The sequence below is a fragment of the Musca domestica genome, unplaced genomic scaffold (assembly GCF_030504385.1).
Source record: "Musca domestica strain aabys unplaced genomic scaffold, Musca_domestica.polishedcontigs.V.1.1 190, whole genome shotgun sequence".
NCBI classification, from domain to species: Eukaryota; Metazoa; Arthropoda; class Insecta; order Diptera; family Muscidae; genus Musca; species Musca domestica.
This window is the reverse complement of record NW_026712246.1, coordinates 997,815-1,009,225: the sequence shown is the minus strand read 5'-3', so window position 1 is coordinate 1,009,225 and position 11,411 is coordinate 997,815. Positions and strand designations below refer to the sequence as shown.

General features: G+C 36.9%; 1 protein-coding gene across 2 annotated transcripts; it reads right to left on the bottom strand.

Annotated features, from left to right (window-relative positions):
- Window positions 1-612: 612 nt before the first annotated feature.
- Window positions 613-10,897, bottom strand: LOC101889370 (uncharacterized). Of its 2 annotated transcripts, none has more exons than XM_005186894.4 (2): window positions 9,653-10,897; window positions 613-1,522 (listed from the first exon to the last, which is right to left on the bottom strand). In XM_005186894.4, exons 1-2 carry the CDS (start codon window positions 10,617-10,619, stop codon window positions 843-845), a joined length of 1,647 nt encoding a protein of 548 aa, XP_005186951.2. In that variant the 5' UTR covers window positions 10,620-10,897; the 3' UTR covers window positions 613-842. The 2 variants fall into 2 exon arrangements, with proteins under 2 accessions (XP_005186951.2, XP_019893566.2); XM_020038007.2 differs by lacking the exon at window positions 9,653-10,897 and adding an exon at window positions 5,182-6,429.
- Window positions 10,898-11,411: the final 514 nt, after the last annotated feature.

Sequence of the window (11,411 nt, the reverse complement as noted above, 5' to 3'; positions counted from 1 at the left end):
TTCGCTATATATATATATATATATATATATATATATATATATATATATATATATATATATATATATATATATATATATATATATATATATATATATATATATATATATATATATATATATATATATATATATATATATATATATATATATCTGGAATCTGGAAAATTTCAGTTTTTGGTCAATTTCAACCCATAAATATTATGTAAACATTTCCAAAAGCTATATTTTTCTATTCTGGCTATATCCCCACCTACATTCTAAATTTCATGAAGATCGGGCCATAATTGCGACCTGTAGAGTGACGTACATACATAGCGAGATCGACTCAGCTAGGCGAGAAAGGAAGGTCCATATATACTTTCCTATATGGGAAACCAATATTTCGAGGTTTTACATAATTGTTGGCCTAATCAAACTTATAGTACCCCCAACAAATAGTGTTGTAGGGTATAAAATGTGGGTTACTTTGCTCTGTAAACTTTCAAAACGCCGAAACATTTGTCTTCGAATTTTAGCTTTACTTTCAAAATCTGTTGGATTTTCCCCTTAATTATTTTTTGTGTTGTACGGTGTAATTATTGACGCACTTCGAAAATTTACAACAAATTCTACTACAAAATCATTGACGTTTTATTTATAAAAAAAAATACCACAACATCATAGACCACCAAATGTTGGTCATGTAATCTTATCACTAAGCAAACATAAATAAATATCCAAAAAACATGGGCATGGCGTAGTACATGGGGACTTACACTACATAAACACATAGTCTGTTATGAATCACAATAGGTACAATAGTTGTTGTTGTTTTTTGTTGCTATTTATAGTAATTACTCTACTTATGCTATTCTTATTTTAAAACGATACATTAAACTAACAACAAGACTGGTCAGAAACATATAACCCATTAGGATGACCACACTTTCGGTGTTACTTCTTTCGTCCGTATTGAGAAAGATATTCACAGCACCCGTCAAAACATTGCCCAACAAAAAATACACCAAGCCATTATAATTTATGGCTTCTACTAGGGTGGGAATTTTTGAAATGGTCGCAGCACTCGCTGCATTTCCAAGTAAACCCTTTTCCGATGGATTTGTAAGCTCCAAAATGTGATCCTCCTTATTAACCGGCAATATGGTATCTAATACTATATCGAATACAAATAAATATAAGGCACACATGGTCACAGCTATGGCCAACATCCATGTCACGTAGCCAAAATTACAGGAGACCCGAGCAATGCCAATCACCATAACGCTGCTTATCACAACAAGCCATAGAACTGCACCGCAACATGAGAGATGAATTAATTTTTGTTTAATTTCTTCAAAGCTCCAGACATCCTTCGATTTGATCCATTGTCCAATGTACTGCGATAGCAAATAGAGGGCAATAAAACCAGGCAATGAACAGATACCCTCACGATTGGCAGTTAGCAGATCGGTTCGTTCCAAGGGATCCAATACAAATGAGGCTATGCCACACTGCAGCGTGACTTCGTGTATTATCAATATAACTGGAAAGAGAAGGAAAACATGTGGAGAATTAAAATATATCTTTGGAAGGGGAGAAGAGGATAATAGGGAAATTTTCTATAGATAAATTCTGAACAAAAAATCATAAATTTGCAAAATAACAATAAACGAGAATATAAATAACGATGATATATAAACGATCAAGTTTCCCCTCCTCCACACTTTTGGAAATCTTCGGATTTAATTGTGTCTTAATAGTGTATTCGGCAATATTGCATAAAAAATACGAGGAATATTTTAATCGAAAAGTGTAGTCAGTTTTGTTTTTTGCAATTTTTAAAAATATGGTAAAAATACTTTTAAACGAGATTATGGCAAGTCGAAATATGCTATAAAGTTATTTGTCATAAAAATCTACTATAGGTCCTAGAAGACGCCAAAAGTATAAATCTTACCAAAACGAAAGGAATATTAGAAACGCACTTTAGGCTTAAAGTCGTACTTTATGTGAGGTGATGTAAAAGTCTCCTATAAAGCGTCATTTTGGTATGATAACGTCAAAGACAAGAATACTCTTTATCAATTTTTACTATGGGTCACCGAAGAAAAGAAATATCTATTTCCACTGTATATCAAAAAACAAGTAAAAAAACATTAAGTTCGGCCGGGCCAAACTTTTAATACCCTCCACCTTAGGGTAAAAGAAACATTAGGAGAAATGTGGCAAAAACCATTAAAATGCCGATTATGGGGAGGTACCGTTATATGGGGGCTATACCAAAACGTGGACCTATAATTACAATGTTTCGCCACCGGGGCTGGAACCCATTATGACCCACAAATACCAATTTTTAGACAAATCAGTGAAAAAATGTGGCAAAAACCATCAAAATACCGAATATCGGGAGGTACCGTTATATGGGGGCTATATCAAATCATGGACCCATGCATGCAATGTTTCGCCACCGAAGCTGGAACCAATTATGATCAACAAATACCAATTTTCGAACAAATCCCTGAAAAAATGTGGCAAAAATCATCAAATTACCGAATATCGGGAGGTACCATTATATGGGGGCTATACCAAAACGTGGACCTATAATTACAATGTTTCGCCACCGGAGCTGGAACCCATTATGACCAACAAATACCGATTTTCAGACAAATCCGTGAAAAAATGTGGTAAAAAAACTAAAATACTAAATATCGGGAGGTACCTTTATATGGGGGCTATACCACAACGTGGACCTATACATGCAATGTTTTGCCACACGCTCAGGGACCCGCTATGACCTACAAATACCAATTTTAAGACAAATCCGTGAAAAAATGTGGCATAAATCATCAAAATACCGAATATCGGGAGGTACGGTTATATGGGGACTATACCAGAACGTGGACCGATAAATCTCATTTTCAATACCAACCATCCTAGACACAATGCAAATAGCTCTGCTAAATTTTGGAGCTCTACGTCAAATAATGTGGGATGTATCGTGATTTCAACAGACAGACAGACAGACGGACATCGTTAAATCGACTTAGAATTTTATGCTGATTATGAATATATATACTTTATGGGGTCTAAAACGAATATTTAGGGATGTTACAAACGGAATGACAAAGTTAATATACCCTCCTTTCCAAGGTGGAGGGTATAAAAACATTTGCATCAATGTTCCCAAAAAACCTGCAAATATTTTTCTATTTTTTCGATTAATGTTTCTTCGGGCTTTTTTCGAGTTGGCGCCTGAAAGAAACATAAAATTTTGTTTTAGCCGGAAGTTGTAAAAAGAACAAATATTCTACACAACATTTCACTATAAATCTCAGAATAACCTATACAGGGTGAGATGAAAAAACTGCAACCAAATTCAGAGTGCTGTCATTTCTAAGCCATTCGTCCGACAGCTGTTAAAATGTATTCCAGTGACAGCTCATTAAATTGTTTACAAGCGTACAAAAACATTTTGGTGAGAATTTTTAAAAAACCTTAATCGTGATGGAATTCAAGCGTGATAGTGTGATTTCTTTATATTTGGTTGGAAAACAACAAGTGGCTATCGTTAGAGCACTCCAGCATTTAAATGTGAATAAATCTGTTGTGTCTCGTATCATCGCTCGTTACCGTGATTCTGGTAGCGTAGTGCGACGTCAAGGAAGTGGACGGAAGAAAACAGCAACATCAGCAGAAATGGTTCGAAAAGTAAAGAAGCGACTTGATTGAAACCCGCGTCACAGTGGCAGAAAAATGGCTCGTGAGCTGAACATATTGCAATATTCCATTCGGGAAATATTAAAAAATGAGCTTAGGGTAAAGCTATTGAAATTCCAAAAAGTACAAGAACTTACACCGCAAAAAAAAGAAAATAGACTCAAAAGAGGTAAGGAGTTGATTCGCTTAGCCGAAAGTGGTGAACTGCGATTAGAAAACATTCGTTGTCCAGCAGTTTGAAAACAAACAAAATGATCGTGTTTACTTGCCAAAGAGGTCAGCTGAAAATGTGCACCTTCGGTTGGCCACCAGAACTCAAGCGTCGGCCATGGTGATGGTGTTGGCCGCCATAACAGCCGATGGTCGCTCTCCGTTCGTATTAATCGACCGTGGTATAAGAATAAATGCCGAATATTCTGGAGGGTGTATTAAAACCTTGGGCACGCAAACATTTTGGCCGCAGACCTTGGACATTCCAACAGGACTCAGCACGCGCCACCCAAGAATGGTTACAAAATGAGGTTCCTCGCTTCCTTTCCGGCGCACAATGGCCACCAAAATCTCCGGATACCAATCCGTTGGACTGTTGTGTCTGGAGTATTTTGGAAAGCAAGGTTGGCACTAAAAAATACCAAAGTGTCGATCACCTCAAGCCAGCGCTTCGCCGGGAATGGACCAAAATATCGCAGAGCAACATTCGGGCAGCGTGTGACGGTTTCATTAGCCATTTGAAGGCCATAATTCGTGCCAAAGGTGACCAATTCGAACAAATTTAAACTTATTCTAAAATTTGATGCTATTTCCGAAAAAGTTTGCTTTCGTTCAATAAATTAAAAAAAAATGTAAAAATTATGGCTTTTGACTTTGTTGCAGTTTTTTTATCTCACCCTGTATATCTCTGTAGTCATGTGGCAGAGATTGTAAAATATTAATATTCGAATAAGATCAACTTTTATTCTATCCAGGCGTTCAGCTCAAATCAGCTAATTTATTGAAGAAGATACACTGAACGCCAAGAAGATTGAATGATTTTTTTTAAGATAAACTTCTCTATTCAGCTACTGTTCACTAATAACATCATCAAATTTTTCCACGAGTTTTAAGTGATTTTCTCCTGATCTTTTCTAAGAAAATCAACTGACTGTAGGTTAATTAATCATAACTCAAAAGTTAAATTGAAATTTTTCAATAAACCAATTCATCTCCTATAAGATCCAAGAAAATCTACTAAATTCTTTGGAGGTCAAAACCTTTATGGTAGAACAAGATCTAACAATATTTATGACGATCGATAGATTTCCCATAAAAATATTGACTAATTTTTTCAAAGAATATCGACCACAATGGCTGCTATTTTATTAGTGGACCGCCTTATCTTCATTAAGCAGATCTATTTTTTATAAGAAAAATTGATAAAACTTCTAAGAAAAAAATGTTTGTTAGTCCGGATAAAATCGATACTAATACAAGTCCCTGATCACTCACCCAATCCAAGTGGCAGCAAGTGCTTATGAGATCTTGCCAAAAATCCAAACAGTGTACCAAACAACTTCGTGAAACCCAACGTGAAGAAAGCATTCAAATGTTTGCCATATTCATGTTCATCCTGGCCATAACCAATCATGGCAATTACAATTGTTCGACCCATACCCAATATCAGCATGCACGTCACAGTTATTAGCATTTTACGTAAATCTGTAAAACGTTTGGGTCTCGACGAAACCAGGGCCATTGCAAAAACAAACAGACCAATACCAACATCCATAAGTCCCGCACCATATGTTCGATGTTTGCGAAAGACTAGAGGGAAACTTGTAAAATCCACAGCCAATATACACAGCACTGTTAGCAGATAAACATTTGTTCGGAGTAGAGTGAAAAGTGCCGGCCGCTGGCCAAATTCAAATTCTCTTCGCGATGCTTTTTGTAAACATTTTGTGCGCCAAATAGTCACGGCCAGCGCAAGTATTGCTCCCAACAATATGTATGCCACATATTTATGCAGAAGATTTACACTTAAAACAGTTGGTACTGAGATCACTAGAAATTCCAAAATATACACACTACACCACGACCGCGAACAACACCAACAACATCGCTGACGTGCAACGCGAGCCAATGCTATGGCTATTAGGGCCACCAATATGGTACACTGAATGGGCCACAAGCGTTCTAAAGTATTTTGCGAATAAATCTCGAATTTCGACATTTGAATAATTAAATTTTTTAGATGCGCCACAAATTCAACGTTCATAACATCACCACGGCGACGCGTATTTGACCAGTCGAATGCGAGACGAAACCGCCTCTTTCCCAGGTGATGGTGTTAAACTGAACTATTCTTCACTGCTAGTGTGTTGCGTTTGCTGGTTGTGTCTCCTTCTTCCGCAAGGGATCGATTTATGACAATTGTTGATAAGATTGCCGGGGATATCGCTAAAACAAACACCATTTCCAATTGAAATTGGATTAAGGTGAATTTGTTATTTGTAATAATAAATTATTTGGGGAAATAGGTTAGTACATGTCAGAAAAATGACAATTTGTTTATACAAAGGGTGTGTTGTGGGATGAGTGGATTTATGAGGCATTTCTTTAAAAATTTTAGTGTCGAAAATAGAGTTTCCCATATAAAAATACTGAATGTAGTTCACCAGAACTCAGAAGAGATGAAACCGATAGATATCGCAGTTCGACAGGGTGAGATAAAAAACTGCAACAAAATGAAATGCCATAATTTTTACATTTTTTTTTTAATTTTATTGAATAAATGCAAAAACGACGGAAAGAACATCAAATTTTAAAATAAGTTTAGATTTGTTCGAATTGGTCACTTTTGGCACGAATTATTGCCTTCAAACGGCCAATGAAACCGTCACACGCTGCCCAAATATTGCTCTAAAGTATTTTGGTCCATTCCCCGTTTGACTTGCTTGAGGTGATCGACAATTTGGTATTTTTTTAGTGCCAACCTTGCTTTCCAAAATACTCCAGACACAATAGCCCAACGGATTGGTATCCGGAGATTTTGGTGGCCAATGTGCGCTGGAAATGAAGCGAAGAACCTCATTTTGTAACAAATGAGTACTGAGCGCGATGGTGCTGAGTCCTGTTGGAATGTCCAAAGGTCTACGGCCAAAAAGTTTGCGTGTCCAAGGCTTTAATACACCCTCCAGAATATTTTCGCGACAATATTCGACATTTATTCTGATGCCACGGTCGATTAATACGAGCGGAGAGCGACCATCGGCTGTTTTGGCGGCCCACACCATCACCATTGCCGGCGCTCGGCGCTTGTGTTTTGGTGGCCAACCGAAGGTGCACATTTTCAGCTGACCTCTTTGGCAAGTAAACACGATCGTTTTGTTTGTTTACAAACTGCTGGACAACGAATGTTTCCTCATCTGAGAAAACAAAATTCGGCAGTTCACCACTTTCGGTCAAGTGAAGCAACTTTTTAGCTCTTTTGAGTCTATTTTCTTTCTTTTGCGGTGTAAGTTCTTGCACTTTTTGTAATTTCATTGGCTTTACCCCGAGCTCATTTTTCAATATTTGCCGAATGGAATATTGCGATATGTTCAGCTCACGAGCCATTTTTCGGCTACTGCGGCTCGGGTTTCGATCATGTCGCTTCTTTACCTTTCGAACCATTTCTGCTGATGTTGCTGTTTTCTTTCGTCCACTTCTTTGACGTCGGGGTACGCTTCCAGTATCACGGCAACGAGCGGTGGTACGAGACACAAAAGATTTATTTACATTTAAATGCTGGAGTGGTCTAACGATAGCCACTTGTGGTTTTCCAGCCAAATATAAAGAAATCACACTATCACGCATGAATTCCACCACGAATAACTTTTTTTCTGGAAAATTCTCGCCAAAATGCTTTTGTACGGTTGTAAACAATATAATGAGCTGTCACTGGAATAATTTTAACGGCTGTCGGACGAGTGGCATAGAAATGACAGCAGTCTGAAGTTGTTTGCAGTTTTTTCATCTCATCCTGTATAGATATAGGTTTCCGTAAAATACTCCTGATATTCAGAATGTTGATGATTTTCGCCACATTTCAGTGCATCAGTGCTAGGTTAGATGCGAAAATGGACAATATCGGTCCACTTCATCAAGTACCTCCCCCACAAAGTGTCGAAACTTTGAATAATTATAACTCGTATAAAATGTGATGTAAGTGTCCGATTGTCTTCAAATTGCACACATCACTATATTTTTATTAAGTCAGGGTCTGGTCTTGGATATATAGGTCCACTCCTGCTAGTACCTCCCCCACAAAGGTTCAACATTTTGAGTGCCCATGAAACTCATAAAACGCGAAATTAACATCCGATTCCATTCAGGCTTGGTACATCTCAATATTTCCATCAAAACCAGATCTGTTAAAAAAATCGTACAGATCGGGCTGTTTCTACTGGTACCTCACCCACGTAGAGTTCAAAATTTTTGAAAAACAAAATGATAAAATATAGCGCAATATGCATTCAACTCTCTTCAAACGCAAGACCTGATGTGAAGATGGTATATATCTGCCAACCGCTTCTGGTACCTCACCCACAAAGGGTTACATTGTTCAATACTTATATCTGTCATAACTGGTGAAACAAGTCGATGATTCTTTCCAACTTGCTATATCTAAATATTTCTCCTAACCAGAAATCTGATATGAATATGTTTTTTATGCAAATTTATGATATCGCATAAAATTGGACATAAATCTACGATTTCCTTCAAATTTTGCATCTGCCAATATTTTTTCTGTATTAGATGCGGTATGAAAATGGAATAATTCGGTCCGCTATATCTGTTACCTCATGCATATTTCCGCATTTTCCTAAAATTTGCGCTTATAGGAAGTAGTCGATCCAGTCAAAATCTGGTACGTTGTACTTCTTATATCAGTCTTAGGTCAGATACGAATAGGCCAACTGCTTCCGAATCTCCCCCATAAAATAATCATAACTCAAGACTGGGGGTATACCACTGTCGGCAAAACCGACTGATACTATTTTGCTGTTTTTTTTAATTTAGTATATAAAGTTCGTAATTGTTACCATTTCCCTTGAAAAATACTAGCGCAAAATACTCATAAAATGGTTCCTCCCGATATTCGTAATTTTCATAACTTTTGCCAAATCTTTTCAGTGGAAATTTTGTATTTTTAGTTCTTAATAAAAGAAATAACATATACCGCTTTAGTTGTTCTCAAACAAGCCTATTTTCATATAGTTTTGGGACATGAAAACTTGAACAATTGAAAATAAAATTAAATGGAAACAGTGTATTTTCTTGTTCCTTTGTTCCAATTTTGCTGTAGCACAAACATGCCATTAGATAGTAGTTGACCAATCAATATTTTAACAAATACTTCCATCAGACCTAGTTAACTTTTCTAGAGGCAAATGGTCATAAATTATTGTATCAAAAGAAAATAAAGTGATATTGAAACTTGTCAATTGAAATTTCCAAAATGCAACATGATAAAAACTCTTGCGTTATAGACGACAAAAAGTATCTAAGAAAATACTGACGCTTTTTAATGTAAGACTTTTAATCTATATTTTTTATGACGAAACAATACTCCTTTGCTAAAAAAAAGTACAAAGTACGTCACTTGTTCCTCTTTTATGCACAGTGTTCTGGAGAATTGTGTTTGCGTTTTATGTAGGCGTTTCCGTCCAACATTCCCCAATAGCAGACGTATTATAATTTATTATAGAAAACAAACCAAAAAAAATATTTCAACAAAACGCTTGTCATGTTATCTGGGGCTTATCAAAATACAAATACAATTTCGAAAATGAATATGAACGATATTGGAAACCTCGCATAATCAATTGATTATGTTATCAATATCTTTTCAAATTATAGCAAAAAACAACTGTGGTAATCGGAAACTAAAATAAAGCACTTATATTTATTAGATTCTCTAGCATTTCAAACTTACCAATACCCAATGGTAACAGATGTCTATCTTTTCCGGCCACATGGCCGAGTAAGGTTGCAAAAAGTTTTGTTAGACCCAATGTAAAGAAGGCATTCAAATGTTTGCCATATTCATGTTCATCTTGATGGTAATCAATACTGGTGATAACAATGGTTCGCGCCATACCCAATATCAACATGCAGGCGACAGTGAAGCACATTTTTCGTATATCGGCAAAACGTTTTGAGCGTGGCGATACCAGGGCCATGGAAAATACAAATAGACCAATACCAACATCCATGAGGCCGGCCCCATAACGTCTGGTCTTACGAAATTTCTTTGGAAAACTTTCAAAATCAATGGCAAGAATACACAGCACTGTCAACAGGCTTATGGTGGAGCGCAGCAGGGTAAAGATTACAGGTCGTCGACCAAATTCATATATTCTATCCTTGGCTCGTTGCGTACACCTCGAGCGCCATACAACTGCCAACACCACGATCACAGCAATTACCAAGATATGTTCAACATATCTATTGAATACATTTACACTTACAACAGCAGGCATTGAGATCACCAGAAATTCTAATACATACACTTTGCACCATGACACCATCCCCGTGCCGCCACTGTTTCGATCATTTCCCTCCTCCTTTCGGTGGCGCCCTAATGTATGACGTACCACCACACGAGCCAATGCTATGGCCATTAACGTCACAACAATGGTACATTGTATGTGCCATATTCGTATTAGCGTTTCTTCCGAATGTTTTTCGTATATATCCATGCGATGGGATGTATCGTTCTGCTCAGCTGTAGGCTTTGCCCAACAAACTGGCCAGCGATCTTGAAAACGCCGACATGCCAATAATTGTTTGACCAATGATAGACACTCGAAATTATTGGTTGCCTCAGCGTTACAATAGTACTCATCGTTGCCGGGTTGCCAGTTGTTGTATTTATCACCATAGTTGTTGTCTAATGCCATGATAAGATTACCCCACCACTTCAGAGTAGGAGTAGCAGCACACTCAAGTGTTTTCCGGTGAATGTAATTATTTATTTGCAATGAGTAGACATTTGTTTTTATTTGAAGTCTGTAATAGCCATACACGCAATCGTTGATAATTGCAATTGTTTGAAGAAATTAAGTCCTCCAAATGATTTGTAAATTGCGATATTCGCGTTCCAACACCACCCTTGAGGTTGAATCAGATTGCAAAGCTACCCTCGGACACCGGCCGCCGATAAGTAAGAAACAAATACTAAAGCGTAATTGCGTGATAAACGTAAAAAATCAAAACAAAAACAAAGATTGTATATAGGGATCCTAAGCACAACATTTTGTCTAGGAAGTGCCAATCAAAACAAAACTACCGAATGTTTGTAGGCTTCCAGAGATTGAAAACGAGAAAGTTTTCTGCTGTTTAGCTGTGTTCAGTTGACACTTTATAACGGCTGAATTGAAAGTGCTGCCAAGTTAATGATGTATTTACGAGAGACAACGATGTACTCTAATAAAACAGAATCCCACTACTGATTGTTGTACTAAAACTATTTTTAAAAAATGCACATATTAGTATTAAAAAGAAAAATCATGCCTAATGGTCCTTGACAGAATTTTTTTTAAAACACCTATGTTTATTGGCTTAATAGCTAAAGGGTTACTCTTCGAGTGCGGCTCTGGCATCCCTTTATGATGTGTCACAAAATATGCCATGCGAAGACTTCAAGCTGCTAATGTACCCACAAATTAATAGTCTTTCAAAAATATTAAAAA

Excerpts from the sequence above, each read along its gene's own strand:
- LOC101889370 (XM_005186894.4), bottom strand. The coding sequence starts at position 10,619 with ATGGCATTAGACAACAACTATGGTGATAAATACAACAACTGGCAACCC. Across the intron at positions 1,523-9,652 it reads TCTGTTACCATTGGGTATTG|TTATATTGATAATACACGAA; the intron begins GTAAGTTTGAAA and ends TTCTCTTTCCAG.